This window comes from Corylus avellana, chromosome 6, assembly GCF_965113065.1.
Source record: "Corylus avellana chromosome 6, dhCorAvel1.hap1.2, whole genome shotgun sequence".
Classification (NCBI taxonomy): domain Eukaryota; kingdom Viridiplantae; phylum Streptophyta; class Magnoliopsida; order Fagales; family Betulaceae; genus Corylus; species Corylus avellana.
This window is the reverse complement of record NC_142495.1, coordinates 26,087,131-26,108,684: the sequence shown is the minus strand read 5'-3', so window position 1 is coordinate 26,108,684 and position 21,554 is coordinate 26,087,131. Positions and strand designations below refer to the sequence as shown.

The window sequence follows — 21,554 nt, the reverse complement described above, 5'->3', positions numbered from 1 at the left end:
TTTTTTTTAAAAGCTAAAGTAGAAAATAGATAATGCGGTGGAGAGGCTCTTAACGCTACCCGTTTGAGCCGTCCCTGTAACTGTAAGAAGGCACACAGAAAAAGCGAAAGGAACAAGGATGGAAAAGGAAGAAAATGGCGTGGGCCAGCGTTATCATACTGGTCCAAGAGTCAAGACAGAGTGTTAAATAACAACTGGTACACAGTGTGAGCGTGTCTTTTTGCATATGTTTAAATCAGAGCTTCTGTCATCATTGCTTTTAACTGATTAGATTATGCAAATAATCAACTGTATTAATTCTTTGAAGCAGCCTCGGCGCCACCGACTTTCTCATTAGGTTCCTAAGATTCAGTAAAAAGCTCTTGAGACGACAGAAAGTTTGAATATCCTGAAACAATCCCATGTGCGCCTATTACGTGTTCGGTCAATGGCCTGATAGAACCAGACGCAAGAAAGAGAGAAGAAAATTCAAGGCTTTGATTAAGAAGGCAGATAAAAACATAAACAAAATGCATGGCTGCTCCTTGTTCATACCCCATCACAACTAATCACAATCATTGGGATTGTGAATAAAATGCCAAACGCCTATGATGTGAGCCTCTCCCCTATCTATCTGCTTTTTTAGATAGATTAGTTGGAAACCCGGGGATAAGGGCTTCTGGGGTTTGGTTTGTTTTAGTTGTTTCATGCTTTCAGAGTCATGTTTTAGAGCTCTGTAGGCGAATTCTTCGGAAAACCAGGATTGTTTTGGGATTTGTGCTCCAAGGTATTTGTTTCTGTAGGTTGTACTCCCATTACTGGTCACACTCTATATCTTTCTTTCTCTGTCTTTGTGCGCGCTCTGTCCAAAGTCTATGATTTAGAACTCTATAGTTAAATTCCTTGAGATCCCGGACAATTTTTTGGGATTTGTGTTTCTGGGTTTTGCTCAGCTTTATTACTTCTTGACTGATTTATATATTCATGGGTCATACTACCACATTCTCTGTACTCGGCCTTTTGTCCCTTCTTGTGGGAACTTGTTTCTCTTCTTCTTCTTCTTCTCTTAGAGATCAAGTGAGAGATAGAATCACTGTGTTGCCAGGACAGCCAAGGAATGTGGGATTCGCTCAGTATTCAGGTTATGTGACTGTGAATGAGCAAGCTGGGAGAGCATTGTTTTACTGGTTGGTCGAGTCACCGGCTGTTCGTGGAGCTGAGTCAAGGCCACTAGTGCTGTGGCTCAATGGTGGTCCTGGTTGCTCTTCAGTTGCTTATGGAGCGGCTGAGGAGATCGGACCTTTTCATGTTAGGCCCGACGGAAAGACCCTTTACTTGAATCCTTACTCTTGGAACAATTGTATGTACAAATTTGAAGAATAAATTTTCGTGTAGTATATGTATGATGAGCTTTAACTTAATTTTGATTATTTTCAAACTTTTGGACAGTGGCAAATTTGCTGTTCCTGGAATCTCCAGCAGGTGTTGGTTTTTCGTATTCAAATAGGACTTCAGACTTGTATACAGCGGGTGATCAGAGAACAGGTAGCTTTTTAGTTTAATTGTCAAATAATTGTCATTAATGATTATGTTTTACCTAATTCCGTGTGTGCTGAGGTGTGGATGGTTGATCAGTAATGCAAATTGTGTTCTTTTAGCTCAAAGTGGGTTGATTTTGACATCTTTGTATTGTAGCGGAAGATGCATATACATTTCTTGTCAATTGGTTTGAAAGGTTTCCACAGTACAAGCATAGGGATTTCTACATTGCCGGAGAAAGTTATGCAGGTCCCGAATTCCCTTTGTCCTTTTTTTTAAAAAAAAATTTCAGTTCTACAAAAATTTCATGGAAACTTGAAATGATGATGAATCAGCTAACTTCTAAATATTCTGTTTCAGGTCACTATGTTCCTCAGTTGTCTCAAATTGTTTACCAAAGAAACAAGGGAATCCGGAACCCAGCTATTAATTTCAAGGGATTTCTGGTGGGAATGTAGATTTCATTCGGATTAGGATGATATACTTTCAGTATTCAACTGGTTCATGAAAATTAATCATTTACTCTTATGGGTAATTTTCTTTTCTAAATTTGTTTCAATTAGGTAGGAAACGCGGTTACTGATGATTACCATGATTACATCGGCACATTTGAATACTGGTGGACCCATGGGTTGATTTCCGATTCCTCCTATCATATGCTACGAGCTGCCTGCAACTCTGGGTCATCTCAGCACCCCTCATTGGAATGCATGAGGGCTCTTAATGTGGCAGAGGCAGAGCTGGGAAACATTGATCCATATAGCATTTTCACTCGGCCTTGCAATAATACTGCATCATTGAGGCGCAACTTAAGGGGTCATTATGTAAGTTCTCGTTAATTTTTTTCTTTTACTTATCAATACGGCATAGGGGTTTTTTTATGACTGCCAGCAGAATGGCAGACACAATAAGATTTTGACTAGAACATTTCGTGTTATTACCAAATGTTGTTGCTCTCTGACCTGACACGGTGTTCATTTTATAAAACAGTTAGGGGACACTGCTCTTTATGCTTAGTGCCTATATTTGGGATTGTTATGTTGCTATCTAGGACCTTCCACAGTAATTGTGAAATATAGTCTTTAACACTATATGTGATGTTTTGATATGATTAGTGAACTGTCAGGAAAAGTGTAAAAGAATGTACTTTTTTTTAAAAAAAAAAATCAGGAAAATGTTTGATATGATAAGTGGGACTTTGATTGAACTTTGTGGGATCAGTTGAGAAGTCAATGAGAGTGCTGTTGAATATTGTGTTTAAACTTTAAAGCTGTTAAGGGTCCCCAAGTGTTCTCCATGATGTTGCAAGCTGAGAAGTGGGCCTTGGGTCTGCTGGCCTCAGCACATGCTCATGTAATTCCTTTGTCCTCTCCCTTCTCCTGCATGCCCATGACCTGCCCAGTCACTCCATAAGTAGGAGCTTTAGCTGACATCACTTGGTTATAAAAACCTCCAATCAACAGCTGCTGATTAGCTCTCCTGTTAAAGTCGTTGCTAATAATAATTATGAAATCACATAAACATTATGTGAGCATAGACCTCTTATGAAGGTGATATAAGGTGAGCTAATATAGATGCCATATAGTGGGGTCAAACTTTTCTTCTGTGGTTGTGTAATGGACTTGGAGAAAAGTGATAATAAATACATAATTTCGAGTTTGTGCTGACTGGACTGTTGGGCAGTTGTCACTGTTATTGTTTTTGGCTTTTGGTGCAGGCATTGTGCCAGATATTTGGAGCTTTCAACTACAAAACTATGTTAAAACTCTCTTATTAAGTATATCTAATTTAATATGCATATATTCATATGCACATTTTATATGTTTAAGAATATGTAAAAATTTTAAATGTGAATAAATCCTAAATGGCGACATATATTTCAAACATGCATTGTTTTTCCACACACAAAAGTTTGTCTTCATTGTTGGTTATTTCCCCACACCAAAGTTTCCCTATTAATTTTGTAGCTAACTCTAGATTCAATATTGCACAAAGTAATTTTGAGTCTGGATTTCCCCACCACTGGTATTGGTGAAAATGCTGCTCCATACTATTTCGCATACTTGTCCAGCATAAGTATATTCCTCTTAGTGGTCTACAAATTGCTTAATCTTGACCTCACTCCTTACAAACTGCTCACGAGGTTTGTTTTAGTTGATCTGAGTCTTTTGCCTTTGAACTCAGCCATGGATGTCTCGAGCATATGATCCCTGCACTGAGAGGCATGCTGAAGTGTACTTCAATCTCCCAGAAGTTCAGAAGGCACTCCATGCCAATGTAACTAGAATTTCTTATCCATGGAAAACATGCAGGTAAGACTTATGTTTTGGATATTTGAGATGATCTTGTTGCATATGTTGCGATAGCATTATTGACTTAAAGCTTTTATTCAGTGATATTGTTGGTAACTACTGGGCGGATTCTCCACTCTCCATGCTTCCTATTTATTCTGAACTCATTGCTGCTGGTCTCAAGATATGGGTTTACAGGTTTCTCTCTTTGTCCTCTGTGTGTGCGTCTTCCCCACTTCTCTGTTATTTATTTATTTTTTTAAATGAAATCAGTGAATTTTTTAAAGTTATTTGGGAGTGTATAAATTATAATAGTAGTTGTGGAGACAGCTTTCTTGTGGTATCTTAGCTTGTGATGTGTTGGGGTATATTTGTAGGTCTAGGGGCTATGAAGTTGTCGAGATTATATTTTCAAACATGACCATGGAAGCTGGAAATGAAACAACTTTATCATGCTTCTAAACTTCCAGCTAGGAGTAGGCAGCTTCTTTTCAATTCATAACTATATAGATAAAGTTGTATTGGCGTGAGAGTGACTCTGAAAAGTTTAGATTAATTTGTGTTGGATGAAAAGTATCTTGGGCTCTTGCATAGTATGGTGTTTCAGGTCCTTATTCCATTGTAGTTCATCTATAGTGTACAAACCACATTTACCTGTTTGAGAAGGTTTACCAAAATCAACATAGGGGACAGGATCATGAAATTGATTGTGAAGTTTTATGAGAAACTATGCTGATTTTATGAGGTATTAACATAAAAAAACGTCAAGATTTGACATGTTCTATATAAAATATTTGTTATATCTTGGGAGTACCCTGCCTTTCAAATTCGGGGTATTCATTTTATATTTTGTTAATGCTTTCCTTAGCACTGTCATATTCTTGGCATTCGCTAGGGTCAGAATTTTCTTTCAGAAAATTTTGTTAGATTTATTATGCATCCTGCTCAGACATGGCTTTTGATGATCATTTTCCAGCGGAGACACCGATGCAGTTGTTCCTGTGACTGCAACTCGATACTCCATTGATGCCCTGAAGCTACCAACTGTTACCAACTGGCACCCATGGTATGACAATGGAAAGGTTAGTGCGCTCCAGAAGAGACAGATTCTTCCCAACCAGAAACTTGAATGCCTATTTAAAGTTTTTTTTTTTTAATTTATTTTTTTTAATTTTTGGGGAGAACCAATATTGCATAGTGACATTGGGTGACCTTTATTGCTGTAGTGACTGTTAGATCTTCCAATAACTCCATATAAAATTTTATACTTCAAAGTTTTTATGGCTAGTGCTGAGAAAGCATCATATTGTTACATGTGATTCTAATATAATAACATCAACATATATGAGGCATGTTATGTTACACATCATTCTTTCAATCATCTCTTTTTGCAAATTCAATGGATTCACCATATGGAGATGATTGAGAGAAATGATTTATCATTTCTCAAACAAATATAGAGCAATGAAAGTTAAAATGGGTAATTGTCGCTAATAGAAATTAGAACCCATTGCCTTGTAGCCTTGTTTGATGACACTTTTTCTTTCTCCATTTTGTTTTCCCTTTTCAATACTAAAATCCATTAACAAACAACTCAAAACTAAAAACCATTAACAAACCCAAGCTCTCTTCTTTCTCCCTCATCTCCTCACAAGCTCTCTTCTTTTGTGAAACAGGTTGGTGGGTGGAGCCAAGTATACAAAGGATTGACATTTGTAACGGTAACTGGAGCAGGACATGAGGTTCCTCTTCATCGCCCTCGCCAAGCTTTCATTGTTTTCAGATCATTTTTGGAGAACAAGCCAATGCCAACCTAAACCCATTGAATCCTCCTATTCACTTATTCATATACAGGGGGGCTGGGGAAAGACACAATAAGAGAAAGCATTCCCCTCGAGTGCCCCTCCATTCATTCTCGCCCCAAGCTTCACCATTCATAATTTTTATTTTACAATTGTTGTATGTTTGTTAAGTTATTAATTATCAGTTTGTATTTGAATTTTTGAATTTTGCAAAGAAAATATTATAAAAAAGATAAATAAATAGTTTGTTTTGTTGAATTGAACATGTGAAGTAGTAAAAATATTTGGTGGAAACTTCACTTACTCTTTAAATTACTAATCATTTTTAGAGTCATTTTCATTTACCTCCTGTATTAGGATTTTTCATTTTTCCTTTAAATCATAATAGAAAAAGCAAATTTTCAAAATGCCCCTTTAAAAAAAAAAGGGAAATGTTGCCGTGGGTGGTGCTTTTTATTATTATTATTATTTTTAACTAAGGGCATAGTTGTATTTTTAAACATTTTATTAGGGTGGAACATATATTTTACATGCTAGCGGTTGAAGTTAAAAAATTTAAACGGTAGGGATGATTGAAAAGTCAAAACTTCACATTGCAAATATTTTTGATTTAGAAAGACATTGAAAAATGCTTGGTAGTTTAGAGGAGGTAATTGAAGTTTTTTACAAATATTTATATGAGACTAAACTTGTAACTATGTTTTAAGTTAATTTTTCTTTTCTCGTACTCTTCTTTTCTCCCAAATAAAGGAGAATGTTTAATTCAAAAAAATAAAATAAACGGTTAAATACTTAATTTCCTCTTAGGGTTTCAACACTTTATTTTTTTTTCCGTAGGGTTTTATTTGGATTAAATGGAGGTACCATCTTTGTTTTGATAAAGACGGAGATGGTACCTCCATTAAAAAAAATTAAAAAATTAATTTCATGACAAGTGACAACATTTGATTGGTGTTGACGTAGCGTTCCGTTAAGTTTTGGACGAAATTTTAACGTAGGTACCATCTCCGTCTTTATCAAAACTATAGGTACCTCCTGTGATTCAAATGAAATCTTAGGAGACAAAAAATAAAATGCTAAAACCCTAAAAAGAATTAGGTATTTAACCCTAAAATAAAATGAAGGGGAATCTAAAATCTTTAAGACCACATGGCACACTTGGATGTGGGGTTTTGGGTGAATGAAAAGCGCCATTAATTCTATCGAAAATAACTCCAAAAGTCAAAAGTTTATGGTCAAACCATTTCCTTTTGATCCTACACCAATATTATGCGATGCTAGTCGGATCCGGCTTTGCATGCAGTAGTTTTTCAAAACTATGACGTTTTGGGCACTAATCTAGCGTCAAACAAAAACTAGTGGACAATAATATGCTTCCCACGATCTGCGTTTTAAAGAAATAATATATAATACATTAAATATTAAAATAATCAATAATTTAAAAATAAAAATATTAAAAAACTAAAACTATTAAAAAACTCAAACGAAAAAATAGAAGGGGTGGCCACCCCATTTTCGGCTAGGGGGGTGGCTGGAGCAACTACCATGGTCGATATGGGGGTGGATGAACCACACCCATGGCCTTTGGGGGTGGTTTGACCACCCCTCAAAAGGCCAAAAAAAAAAAAAAAAAAGAGGTTCAGGTTTTTGGAGTGGCTAGACCACCCCCAAAGGCCTTGGGTGTGGCCAAAACTACCCCAAAAGGCCTTGGGGGTAGCCGAAACCACCCCCAGGCAGACCACCCCCAAAATCCAAACCTTTTTGTATTTTTTTTTTTTGGCCTTTTGTCCGGCCACCCCATTTTTGGCCAAAGAGCCACCCCTTTTATTTTCATTTTGATTTTTTTTTTGTTTGAGTTTTTTAATATTGTTATTTTTTAAATGATTGATTATTTTAGTATTGTATATTATTTATTTAAAATGTGGATCGAGTGAAGCATATTATTGTCCATTAGTTTTTGTTTGATGCCAGATTAGTGCCCAAAACGCGGTAGTTTTCATTACCGCATGCAAGCTAGATCTGTGCTAGTCAACTCTTTCGCGACTTTCTATAAAAAGGAAAAATCAAAAAATAGTGTCTACGAATTGGGATTGGAAAATGCTAGGAGAAATGTGACACTTGTTTATTTTTTATTTTTCTAAAAAAATTATTCTCAAATAATGTGTTACCATCTCATAAGTTAATGACACATTTTTTTTAAAATAATGAGTTTCATAGAATTGTGACATATCATTTGAAAATTAACTTTTGAAAAGTGTAGAATTTCTCTTTGAGATTTGACCTTTTATCAAGGTACGTATTATGATTTCACAGATAAAAAATCATAAACAAAATATAATTTGAGAGTGCGTTTTAAAAAAAGTTACAATATAAAAATATATATAAAAAAAAAATCTTTATTCTCAATTCACATGCCAAGTAAAATTTAAAAATCGTATGATGCCAAACTATAATTTTACTAAACACTTAAATATCAAAATATTATTTTAAACTTAAAACAAAAAATTACACTCCAAACTATATTAACAAACAGAGCTTGCAGAGAATTGTTCTGAACCAATATTCTAACTTGGAGATTGATGCAATTGATTGATCCAAAGTGACCAATGAATCGATCGAGTGAGATGAAAGCAAATGTCAGGAATATTAAAATAGCAACCTCATGCGATCCGAATCTGAAAATGTAGATCTGTTTATTTTAAGGAGGTCACATATCCATGTACATGGATGGAATTTAAGTCTAAAAATTAACAATCATTTTCTTCTTCTAAACAAAGACTTTCTTTCATTGACTAGAAAAGGCCTGGCCTTATAAGTTGGAAAGCTTTTAGGTTGCATCTATTTTAATAGGATAAAGTTAAATTGTATCTTTCAGAAATCACGTTTTTATCTAACAAGTTCTAACTAACTTTTTGATCGGTATGTATTAAAAAAATATTTAAAGGTTGGTTGAAACTGATACGTTAATATTGTGAGATAAAAATTTAATTTATAGCATTGCTATTTCTTTCTGATTAATGGTAAAAGAGAAATGCTATTTCTCAGTCTCTATCCATTTCCATTTGTATTTTCTTCAAAGACAAGCAACATACGAGAACACTAGCATGAAAGTCGTTGCGCTAATGCGTATCTGTTTTCTTGCTCGGTCCAAGTCTGCTGAAATTGCAAAATTACATTGAATAAGTATTGGTTGTTGTAGACTCCTACATATGTTAAGGTTTAGCTCAGCTTGGCCCCGCCTCCTTCTCTTCGAGGCTTCTTGGAGCTAAACCAAAACTCGTCTGCATCTGCTATCCAAGTGAGAATCTTTCTTCCTGCCCAATTCACCATTGGATTTATAGGCATGTTGGTCCTGCAGATTCAATATTAGATTTGAAAAAGAGATGAAAGGAATATATGGGAATAGTAGGTCTCATGTTATAAATTATATTTTTATCGTACAACTATCTCACAATGCTAACGTGACAGTTTTAACTAACTTTTAAATAAGTTGTTAAAAAAGTGATCCACAAGTTTGTTGGGATTGCTACCTTAACATTTTTTTTTTTTTTTTTTTTGAAAAATATGCAACTTCCATTGATGAAATTTCACGAGCACAAAGTTCTTACATCACTGAGCATACAACTCTGAAAAATTATAGCCAAAAGCTATGAAGGTTACAAAATCATAAAAATGACTTCAAGCTTCCGCTAACACATGTAAGGAATAATTCTGCTTCGTTCAGACTAGATTTAAGACATGGGTAGCCCGAATGCAAAAACAAAAATAAAAAAACAACTAGAAACTAAAAATCCGATCGTGAGAGTTAAGCTCCCATACAGATCTACTCCATCTTCAACCCAAAGGCTAGGACAAAAAATAAAAAACAAAAACCCCACAAGCAGCAGCGGATGAGCACGACATCGTAGACATTCCTTCGGAAAACACGCCTTGGTTGAAGAAGAGGATTAGATTTAAGGTTGAAGAGACTAGATCTGGATCTAGATCTACAAACTAGATTTAAAGCAACCCGCCATAAACAGAGACCGGATGAGCCTATAGAAAAGACACCGAGCACTGCTACCGTGAAAGGGGAAGAAGGAAGATCTAGATTTATATCTTCCCTCTTCTTGAAATTCTTCTTGGTGTTGTCTAGAAGAAAAAAGTTTTGCCACATTAACATTGTGATATAGTTGTAGGATAAAAATATGATTTCTTACGGTTAGAATATACAAAAAAATATATAATATTTTCAATATATTTCATATTTAGTTGATATTGAAATATTCTCTATTTAAGAGTTGGTTGTAATCAAATATTGGTTTCGTAATCAAATCAAGAGAATTTGATTACCATACTTGTATTTACTCATTACCATGAAACGGAAATGCTAAGTACTTTCCTAGTATTATCTCGGTCATATGTGTATATTATTTTCTAAAAATCAAGTGAGAGAAATAAGGAAAGTTTAAGGGAAATGCTAGGTACTCGATCTCATGATCCTATGTGGATATTATTTTCTAAAAAAGCAAAAAAGAAAGTTACTCTTATTTCTCTCACTTGGTTTTTAAAAAAATAATATCCACCTAAGACTAAGAGAACACCGATAGAGCACTTAGCATTTTTTATTATTTATTTTTATTTTATATATTCTAACACTTACATTACTCTTTCTTTAATTCAGTATATTTAAGAAAAAAAAAAAAGGGTAACTTCACTGAAGACCCCTGAACTTTCACTCGATTTGACAAACTCCCCCTAAACTTCAAAATCTCTCAATTTAGTCCCATGAATTTTCAATTGTTCTCAATTTAAATCCCTCCGTCAAATTTAGACGTTAGAAATACCAACAAAAACAAAAATATCCCTGATTTTCGTTTTTTTTTAAACAAAATAAAAAATAAAAAATGCTTTGGAATTAAGGGTAAAATTGAAATTTTATAAAAAAACTCAAGGGTATAAATGTCATTTAATGTTTAAAATCTGATGGAGGAGTCCAAATTGATTGCAATTAAAAGTTCAGGAAACTAAATTAAGAGATTTTAAAACTTAGGGAGAATTTATCAAATCAGGTGGAAGTTCAGAGCTTTTCAGTGAAGTTAAAAAAAAAAAAAAAAAAAAAAAAAACCCATGTGCTTATATATGGAGACCAACGCGCACGACAACTTGTCTGACTTCTTATAACCTTATCCAAGAGAAGAAGTTAGTGTGAAGAAGCCACTCATGGGAGACCAACACAAAAGCGGTTCTTTCTTTCTGCTTTTTGTTTGTGTTTTGGGTTTTGGTTGTGTGTTGTCGTCTTCACCGGCGGTGGCTGATGATCAGCTTAAAGCGCAGGAGAGGGATAGGATCGTCAAGCTCCCGGGGCAGCCACCAAACGTCAACTTTTCTCAATATTCTGGCTACATTCCTGTGGACCCACATGCAGGCCGGGCTCTCTTTTACTGGTTGATAGAGGCCCCCCTTCACAGAGGGCCGGAATCAAGGCCGCTCGTTTTGTGGCTCAATGGTGGGCCAGGCTGCTCCTCCGTGGCCTATGGAGCCTCCGAGGAGGTGGGGCCCTTCCGGGTTAGACCGGACGGCAAGACTCTTTCTTTGAGCCCGTATGCTTGGAATGCAGGTACACTACTCTATTATTGCATTTATCGTTGACCGTCCGAAATTGTTGGTGGACGGTCCTGATTCATCAATGATGCTTTCATTCAAGTACACTCGGGCCCATTACTTAATGGGTTTTTTTGCATCCAGAGGAGAATATTATTAGTGTATCAACTGTGGAATTTTCTTGTTGCAGAGGCCAATTTGCTTTTCCTTGATTCCCCAGCAGGTGTAGGATTTTCCTACACAAATACTTCTGAAGATATATACACTGTTGGTGACCAAAGAACAGGTCGATCTTGTTTTTTTAACCCAAATTTTATTATACGATTTAGATTCCGTTCAATAAAGCTGTCCTAATTTGATCGTTGCATCTAAAAGTGCAGGAAATGATGCCTACACATTTCTGGTCAAATGGTTTGAGAGGTTCTCTCAGTACAAGCATAGGCCATTCTACATTGCTGGAGAAAGCTACGCAGGTTCCTTAACAAACACATTTTTTCATGATTTATTTATCATGTGAAACTTTACGGAAAAGATGAGCACTTGCATTAACTTTACATCTTTTGTTCATCAGGTCATTACATTCCTGAGCTTTCTCAAATTATAGTCCGGGGCAATAAGGGAATCAAGAATCCTGTCATTAATTTCAAAGGCTTCTTGGTAAGTTTCATCCATGAAAAATATAGTGGACTCTCTATTTTTTTAAGAAAATAGTAATTAAATGCTTTCTACTTACTCAATTTTATGTTATTAGTTTTTAAATTCTGTCCTTGGCTTCCTATTTGAAAGTAGAAAAATACATTTTCGTACTTGTAATTATGCAAAAGCAATAAGTTTTTATCTTTGACTTTTAAGATTCCTAAACCCGTTATCAGGGTGGCCGATCCACCCTGTTTGCCTAAGAGGGCAATTCGGTCATCCCAAATCGGCTATAAGAAAATTGATTTGGTCATTTCAACAGTCACAAATGGCAAAATAGGTACCTAACAAATAAACAGGTACCTGTTTATTCTATGTATATAACTATTCTTTATGACGCATAGATAAATCTTATTATAAAAAAAACATGTAAAGAATAAATGAGTCGTAAACAAGTCATGACATGTACTTATTTTGCCAGTCTTAAAGTCTTAAGCCACCCTTTATTTGTCTGAAAAAAAGAAAAAGAAAGGTATTGTTGTTGTGGGAAGGAGTATCGGATTCTTTTTAAGAATTTAAAATTTAATCGTGAAAATAATGGAGCAGTTGGGGAATCCACTTATTGATGATTATCATGACAACATCGGAACACACGAGTATTGGTGGAACCATGGATTGATATCCGATTCCACGTACGAAGCACTGCGAAAGTCGTGCAAAGACGACACGTTTTTATTCCCTCGTGATGGATGCACCGCTGCTCTTTCTCAAGCTTTCTCCGAGTTTGGAGACATCAATCCCTATTCCATTTACACCAAGCCCTGCTATGACGATGGTGCTCTTAGTCGTGGTCGTGGTCCAACAAAGAACTTAAAGCTTCCACTGGTGAGCTCCTCTTCGCCTAATTCCATGGATTGGCATCAGCATTTTTTCAATTTAGGGATAATGATTCACAATAATTAATTGTCTAAATTGTTAGTATGAGAGAGTTGGTGTGGAAACTACCTGTCCAGATAAACTTTGGACTGCCCGGGTCACCTACCTAGGCGGGTGAGTCTCTATGGATCCCAATACATGAATTTAGCCATGTAAGTTTTTTTTTAATAAATTAAAGTCAAGATGTGACCTGATCACCCTTTGAGATGGTTGACCATCTTTTTAAAGGGTAAAATAGTGTTTGGGGTGACTGATCACCCAAGGGACAGTTCAACCACCTCTTTACTTTATTTTTATTTGAGAAAAATATAAAAAAGCTCCTCAAATTATCAGCTATTTGTAATATAGCCCCCAATGTTCAAAAAGTATTAAAGTAGCCCTCAAACTACCAAAATGTATTAAAAATGCCACTTATTTTTTTATATTCTTATAATCCCCTTATTCTTTTAACAAATAAAATAATAAAATAATAGAAAAAAAAACAAACAATTTTTAAAAAAACTAAAAAAAACCAATGGACAAATAAATACAAAAAAAAAAAAGTTTTTAAGAATAAATAAATAATTAGTCACTGTAGTTGGCATAAATTACAAATTGCTTTATGTCGTATTAAAGTAAAATCAATTTGGTAGTTTGATGGGCTACTTTAATTCATTTTTTTTTTTGGAATATCTCAAGAACAATACATTTGATTTTACTTTAATACGGCATGAAGCAATTTGTAATTTATGCCGACTACAGTGACTAATTATTTATTATTTATTCCAAACAACATTTTTTTATTTTTTTATTTGCCCATTGGTTTTCTTGTATTTTTAAAAATTTGTTTGGTTTTTTTTACAATTATTTTATTATTTTATTTGTTAAAAGAATATGGGTATTATAGGAATATAAAAAAACAAGTGGCCTTTTTGATAAATGTTGGTAGTTTGGAGGCTACTTTAATACCTTTTGAACATTTGGAAGTTATATTGCAAACGATTGGTAGTTTGGTTTTTTTTTTTTTTTTTTTTTTTTTTTCAAGACTTACATGGTTAAATCCAGATGGTTGATTTTGAATAACAAATTTAAATCTTTGAAATAGCAAAGAAAAAAAAGGATGATGGGTGAGAAATAGCGGTTAATTAACTCTAATTTAAGCTTACGATGTGAAAACATATTTGTGAATTCAGCCATGGACATTTGGAGGGAGAGATGATTGTGAGGTGATGCACACAAAAAAATACATGAATATCGCAAGTGTGCGAGTGGCTTTTCATGTCAACCTTTCTCGGGCTCCTCATCCTTGGGTAACTTGCAGGTATGGATTTTTACATTCATGCTCACTAAAAAAAAAAATATAGGGTTTATAGGTCGTTTGATTTTTGAGGTTTCAAAACGTGGGATTTTTTTTTAAAAATAGCAATTTCAAAACGTACAATTTAAATAGTACTCCTTTTCTACAACTTCATTTTTAAAAATATACACCATTAGATTTGTAAAATCTAATAATATAGATTATGAACGCGAACTAGATATTCGGATGAATTTACTTGTAGGATAGTTATATATATAGAGCTGTTGGTAAAGGGTTATAGAAATTCTCCCAATCGTATTTGCAGTAATGCTGTGAGGAATAATTGGACAGATTCTCCAAAATCCATGCTTCCTATCTTTAAAGAACTTATTGCAGCAGGTATCAGAATATGGGTCTTCAGGTAAGTTTCATTCACAACAAACCATTTCCTTTCTTCTCAAAATCTACCTACATTCTCAACGAGAATATATATAGACAAAGCATCTGCATAATTTGAACTCATTCATTTCAGAATATATATATATATATATATATATATATATATATATATATTCTACTCACATATTTGATCAAATGCTCACCATTTTTCCATTGAAAACAGTGGTGACACTGATGCAATGTTGCCACTAACTGCAACTCGATATTCCATCAAAGCTCTACGGCTCAAGACCATTACCAACTGGTATGCTTGGTATGACGGCCATCAACAGGTTCGCCACTACACTTACTAAATTGGGTTGAAAGAATTTTTTAAATTTAGTTTATTAAATTGATATCTGTTCAAAATGCACGTAAAAACTACATATATTTTGAACATATGTCAGTTCAGAACTTTCTCCAACTCAATTTAGAGAAAAATTGTTTATAAACTTTTTAGTGACTACTAGCTAATGATTATTTTCTTGGGTGTTCGGCCTTTTGGGGTGATTTTAGGTTGGAGGGTGGAGCCAAGTATACAAGGGTCTAACCTATGCGACTGTGAGAGGAGCAGGGCATGAAGTTCCAATGAGTCAGCCCCGGCTCGCACTAATATTGTTCAGTCATTTTCTAAAAAATACGCCCCTTCCGTCCATATAAAGATTTTCAGTAATTTTGTTATTTGGATTGCCAATAAATTCGTAGAGATCCAAATCCCTCCCGACCTCATTGTTTTAGATAAAGTTGTTGTTTAAGCAATGTTCCTCTTAATTTTACCCATTTGTGTGAAGTTTTATCATGTAGCCATAGCCGCTTAATTGATTGAACCCAAGATGCTAAGAGATAGCCAATCTATATCGCACATTGAACTACCACCCTTGATGGTGATTCTAAAGATTGTTTTCAATTATAAACTTACTTTCTCGAAATTAAGCGTCGGTTTGCGCTTTGCAATTTTGCAAGCTAAAAGTACGTATTTAAACAAAATTATATAAAGCGTCTCATTTGTAAGTGCGTTTTCTAAAAATCAGCATTCTGAAAAATTTGAAAAAGTTAACGTTTTCAAATCACAAGCAATAACACGAAAATGCGATTTTACTAATTACTTAACTGGGTTTTTAAGAGTAAGAAAAAGGACTCTATTTTCTTTCAATTTACATTCTAAAAAGGAAGAAATGAGTAATGAGTGCTTGCACTTCTATAATCCAGAAAGTTTCAATCATTATTAACCACTTGCTAATTATTTTGTCATTAACAAATTAAATGGTGGAATCTTTTTCCATTAAAAAAAAAATAAAAATATCTAGTGGAGCCGTAAAGGGAATCAAACAAAGACATTAAACAAAGCCTGAGAGAGAGGCTAAGAGGATAAGAAAGAGGCAGTAGCCTCTAGTATTATATTCCATCTACACACGAGGATAGCTTAGCCCTGGTTCCGATCGTGCTTCAAAAAGAAGCCCAATTGGGGCCCATGACCCGGAAGCAAAAAACCCCAATTTGTAATTTTACCAAAACGCCTCCTATTATTCTTTGCTTTCCTTGGTGCAATGGATAACGAATTGATGCATCTTTTATGGGCTCAATTCTTACGTGTTGTTTGGTAACTCTTCTAAGCCTATCTTAAACTGAATCAATATTATTCATCCAAAAAAAATAATATTATTCTACAATGCGTTGCTTGCATCCCAGGCTATTATTTGCTTCCCTCCATACTTGATTTGACATAATTTTTTTCTTCTTCATAAATTGAGTTAAAAAGAATTTTCTTTAATTATGAGTTGCATATTAGCACAGAGTATTGAAATCCCGTGAAATTTGAGCATTCATATCCGACTTAACAAATTTATTTTAGTTATCAATTTTTCTAAAGCACCGATATTCCACTCCTTATTTCAACTATCTCAACCCAAAAAAAAAAAAAAAAAAATGAAAGCAGAGAGACTGATAGAATTAGATTAAGTTCTTCATTAATCTCTTTTTTGTTAAAGTAGCTAGTCGGGTGTGGGTGATTTTTCACCAAAATTTGCATTCCTACTAGCAACCAGGTGCAAATGAGTGCTCTTAAATATTAAACAGTTCAAATTTTACAAAAATTTGAACAGCTTAAGAAAGGAGTTGGTAGTGTTTACTATTTGAAAAAGTAAACCTCACAACCCCTTTTCTTTTGGGCCGTCCAAAATTTCACAAAAATTCGAGCAATCTCTATTTAGATAAGGATCGAGTGGAATGAATGTAATGGCAAGGACAATTTAGTCATTTTATAACTCCACAAAACTTCCTTAAGGACTAAGAAGAAGTATAATTTAGTCGCTTAATTTGTCACACCTCAAATAAAGTTTTTTGTGAATATAAAAAAACTGGCCTGGGAAAGCAAACAGAGCACAGTAGAAAGACAATTTGAATTGTTTGAGGCGTCAGGATCCATAACAAAAGAAAGCAATGCCACCATTTTAAAGAGAAAGAAAGCAACAACACAACACAACCCACAACAACAAAAAAGAATCAGAGAGAAAAAAGGATCGATCGATCAGCGATGTATCGGTTTAGCAACACAGTGATCGGATTCCTCAACCTTTTCACGCTCTTAGCGTCGATACCCATCATTGGCGGAGGCCTATGGATGGCGAAGAGCAGCACAACCTGCGAGACTTTCCTCCAAACGCCGCTTCTGGTCATAGGCTTTGTCGTGCTCGTTATCTCCCTCGCCGGCTTCATTGGGGCGTGCTTTCATGTAGCGTGGGCGCTCTGGGTTTACTTGGTGGTGATGCTGTTTATCATTGCGGCCCTGATGAGTTTCACTGTGTTCGGGTTCGTGGTGACGAGCCAAGGCGGCGGCGCTCAAGTTTCCGGCAGGGTTTACAAGGAGTATCGTCTGGAGGATTACTCGCCGTGGTTGAAGAGCAGGATTCAGGATCCTCGTTACTGGATGACTATCAGAAGCTGTATTTTGGGCTCCAAAGCTTGTGAAAAGATTGCAACTTGGACACCCCTTGATTATTTGGAGAAGGACATGTCTCCCATACAGGTGAGAAAATAAAACATTGGAGAAATCAGTAAGACGACAACGTTGCAGTAAAACTCAGTTTTTAAATTATTTTTTTACTGGGCTTTTGTTAATCTAGAGACTGATTTTTACTACCTTATCAGCTTACTAAATAGAAATAGTTTTGCATTAATTTTGTCTTGTCTTAAAATTAAGGGTTTTTTTTTTTTGGAAGTATCATGATTTCATATATATATATATATATATATATATATATACATCTGGTCTAAGGGCACCTTTGCCTAGATGGGTATGGGTGAACTTACTTTATTAACAAATTTTTGTTTCATTTTTCCTCTCCAAAAAGAAGGAACTTTGTTCCTGTCTTCTGGATTGATCAATTTTTGTGAAATTCTTTGTCCAAAAGAATCATCATAAGTTGACAAGACTTTGTACCAAAATTTTGAGAGAATAAGCTCTAGGCTAGGCTATAATGATGCTCTATTCAGATCTTTTCATCTATCTACCTTGAATTCCTCTCTACCGGTGTTCTCTTAGTATGCCTTTTGTCTTAAGTGGATATTATTTTTTAAAAATAAAGTAAATAAAATAAGGACAATTTTTTTTAAATAGAGATATGCTATAGTACAATAAAAAGACTATTTTTGACTCATAAAAGTTCTAAGTGGCAAGAGGGCACAGGTCCTATTAGTAGGTGGGGTCACAACAATTACAGATAGAGCCTATAGCTTCTTGCCACCTAGGACTTTTATGGGTTAAAAATGATTTTTTTATTACATTATAGCATTTTTCTATAAAATAATATCTACCTACGGCAAGGATGACACTAGAAAAACACTAGTCTCCAACTTTCTTTTAATTTTACATCAAATTTCAAAACCTACCTTGAAAACCAGTAGTATCACAAAAAAGAGTTCTAATTACTTATTATAGTCAATAATTTTTTTTTTTTCTTAAAAAAACATTCTACATATGTCTATAGCAGCTTTTACTACAAACTCTTTAAAAACTTGTGTGACAATTATGATGATACTGGCACGTTAATTACTTTTAAATTTAATTATTTAACGACTGACATGATAAGAACTAATTTTCGCTGTGTATTTGTGTATAATTGCAGTCTGGTTGTTGTAAGCCGCCAACATCTTGCAACTACAACATGGCAACAACGGTAGCCCAAGACCAGGATTGCTACAAGTGGAACAATGCGCCAAACATGCTGTGCTACGAGTGCGACTCGTGCAAGGCCGGGGTGCTGGAGGATGTGAGGAGGGACTGGCACAAGCTCTCTGTTCTTAACATTGTCATGCTTGTCTTCCTCATTGGGATCTATTCCATTGGCTGCTGTGCTTTCCAAAACACCAAACGAGCCGAAACTGACTACCCCTATGGTCAGAACCGGATGAGCAAAGTCAAACCCAGATGGGATTATTACTGGTCAGTCACACATCCTTCTCACATGCTCTGTTACTAGATTGCTCTAATACTATTCACATATGTGTAATCACTTCGAAAAAAAAAAAAAACTAGTTAATTTGCTCTCAATCACCTTTATAATTCATTAAAACGACTACCCAATTGGACGAGCTTTAGTGGGTGTTACACAAAAAAGGGTAAAGAAAAAAAAAAAAAAAAAGAAGCATTGAGGGTTATATATGCAACTTTGAAGCTTTAGAAAAGAACAGAGTAATTTCAAAGAATTATGGGGCTTTGAGTCACAACAGACCGACCAGTGAACACCTTCACCATGTCCCTTTCCTTTTCACTTTCTTTTGTCATTTTTTTTTGGAGTCCCAAAGTCCAAACAGGGCCCTAAAACTTGGTCCAGGGTATCTCCGAAGGCTTTCTCTGAAACCAGTTAAAGATATGGAGACCCAGTTGAAACTTTATGCTCTGTCTCTCTGCTAATGAAGAATGATTTTGGTTTTTGCTTTTGCAGGTGGAGATGGTGGCATGACAAAAGAGAACAGCTTTATTAGCTAAAGAGTTTCTTTTATCTTCTCTCAGTATCTCCCACGTTTGTGTTCTTGGATGCTGAGTAAAGAGGAGACAATTCAGTTTATTTTCCAGTGTAAGGCCTATAGAGGTCTCAAAGCCTTCTTTTTACACACTTTCTTTTGCTGCTTTTCTTTCTTTTTTTTTTTTTTTTTGTACACTCATGGATTTGACTTTATTTCAAAGATCATACCACTAGCTTTTACTTTCACTTTACTGCCTTTTGAAATTGGGTGATGATTTAATACATATAGCAGAGGTTAAAGACTTAAGTATATGCAACTTGGTCTTCCTTTTCTTTTTTTAATCAATAAATTGTTGGTGTTCATAGTTACAAATCATATACATATGTTGCTTAGCCCTTTTTTTTTTTTTTTTTTTTTCTTTTTCTTTTATATTTTTTTTACCAATAACACAAGATTTGCAACTTCAATATAGTTCAATGGAGGGCCCCTTCACCATTATGGGTGGCTAGAAATTGGGAGAGTGCCATTTTTTCTTCTCTTTTTTGGGGCCAAGGATCATATTTTTCTCTAAAATAGAACTTTTGTCACATTATGGGTCCCCATGCCTGAATTCTCTAATTTAGCAGGCCACATATACTAAACAACTATTAAAATAGAGAGTAATGATATAAGAGGACTCTAGTCCTAAAACTTTAGTCATTCTAAAGTCATCTCAAATGTGATGTGACATTTAAAATTACCATTGAATTTGAGATGATCATTATTGAATTTTAATCTATTGGTGATTTTAAATATCACATAACATTTGGGAGGACTCTAATTTTCCTTATATCATTACTCATTAAAACATGCATAAATTATCAGAGATTCGGGTTGGGTCTGGTTTCAATTGAAATAGAATAGGTTGGATTGAAATATGTCTCTTGTGTGTTGTTATAGGACATTTGTTCTAATCCCAAAACATCTAATTGAAATTAGACCCAAGCTAGCTGAACCCAATTTTCAAATTAGGACACTCACCCGATCCTAATTTCATTAGGCAAATTAAATATCAAAATCTACGTGAACTACCAAAATCGGAACATGATCCTTAACCTCTCCATTTTAGTTGAAATGGAGAATATTAATTTAGTGTAAAATTAAGGATAATAACCCTTAATTTTACACTAAATAAATACTTTTCATTTCATTTGAAATGGAGGGGATGCTATCCCACCAAAACTATCCCACCAAAACTATAGGAGTCGGTTAAGTCAACAGTATAAACATTGGGGATCAATTGATAAGCTTTGTCTTTCCTGCTACACAATAGGGTCCTCCTCTTCGGCCACCCAATAAATAAATTAAGTCCAATAATTTGAACGACAAGAACAACTGAACAAGTTGCATTCGAACCTTCATGTTTATTTGAATAAACATTATAAATAAAATGTAAAATGCATTTGTTTTAGATAAAGTTGTTTTTTTCAAGATATTAACTGCTGTTTGAAAAAAAAGATTGAGAATGTTTTCCTCAATTGGACGGTACCTCTAATTCTCTGCTGCCATAGGAATTAGGATGGCAGCAACCAACTTGATGTAGGAATTAGGTACAACAAAACTGGATGAAGAAAAAGGAAGAGTTTGATATCTCAGTTTCAACCACCCCTCTAGTTTGGGTCATGATACAGACAACGCCGGCGTGCTAAGCATGTCAGGCAAAATTTTTTTTTTAATTTTAAAAAAAATTTTTGCCTGACATGCTTAGCACGCCGGCGTTGTCTGTATCATGACATATATATATTTTTTGTCTGGCGTGCTCAGCACGCCGGCGTTCTGTTTTACTTCACCCCTCTACTTTTCGTACCCATGCATCTTCTTCCATCTTCTTTAATGCTTCATGCTTTAATTAATTGTAGTACTTAGCTTAATTTTTGTATGATTAACCTTCTTAAAAGAGATTATGCTCTCCATTTCATTTGAATTATATAAACGAGTGATATCTCTTATATAATTCTTAATTAATGCTATCGATTTTTATAAGAGTGCATTGGGGAATATGATTCAAAAATATAATTTTGGAGAATATTAGGTGTTCTCTTAATCCTATGTGAATATTATTTTCTAAAA

General features: G+C 34.8%; 3 protein-coding genes across 4 annotated transcripts; all 3 read left to right on the top strand.

The window, feature by feature from the left end:
• The first annotated feature begins 307 nt into the window (after positions 1–307).
• LOC132186956 (serine carboxypeptidase-like 27) lies at positions 308–5,869 on the top strand. The gene is made up of 9 exons (XM_059601086.2): positions 308–1,339; positions 1,429–1,524; positions 1,675–1,767; positions 1,879–1,964; positions 2,082–2,342; positions 3,703–3,830; positions 3,912–4,007; positions 4,786–4,891; positions 5,486–5,869. The coding sequence occupies exons 1-9, from the start codon at positions 964–966 to the stop codon at positions 5,624–5,626; spliced, it is 1,383 nt and encodes a 460-aa protein (XP_059457069.2). The 5' UTR covers positions 308–963; the 3' UTR covers positions 5,627–5,869.
• Positions 5,870–10,787: 4,918 nt separating this feature from the next.
• On the top strand, positions 10,788–15,201 carry LOC132186758 (serine carboxypeptidase-like 28). 2 transcript variants are annotated; one of them, XM_059600792.2, is made up of 9 exons: positions 10,788–11,210; positions 11,385–11,480; positions 11,575–11,667; positions 11,766–11,851; positions 12,437–12,715; positions 13,939–14,066; positions 14,368–14,463; positions 14,665–14,773; positions 14,997–15,201. In XM_059600792.2, the coding sequence occupies exons 1-9, from the start codon at positions 10,814–10,816 to the stop codon at positions 15,138–15,140; spliced, it is 1,428 nt and encodes a 475-aa protein (XP_059456775.2). In that variant the 5' UTR covers positions 10,788–10,813; the 3' UTR covers positions 15,141–15,201. The 2 variants fall into 2 exon arrangements, with proteins under 2 accessions (XP_059456775.2, XP_059456777.2); XM_059600794.2 differs by lacking the exon at positions 12,437–12,715.
• Positions 15,202–16,860: 1,659 nt separating this feature from the next.
• Positions 16,861–19,780, top strand: TET6 (tetraspanin6). The gene is made up of 3 exons (XM_059601822.2): positions 16,861–17,505; positions 18,605–18,921; positions 19,424–19,780. The coding sequence occupies exons 1-3, from the start codon at positions 17,014–17,016 to the stop codon at positions 19,461–19,463; spliced, it is 849 nt and encodes a 282-aa protein (XP_059457805.1). The 5' UTR covers positions 16,861–17,013; the 3' UTR covers positions 19,464–19,780.
• Positions 19,781–21,554: the final 1,774 nt, after the last annotated feature.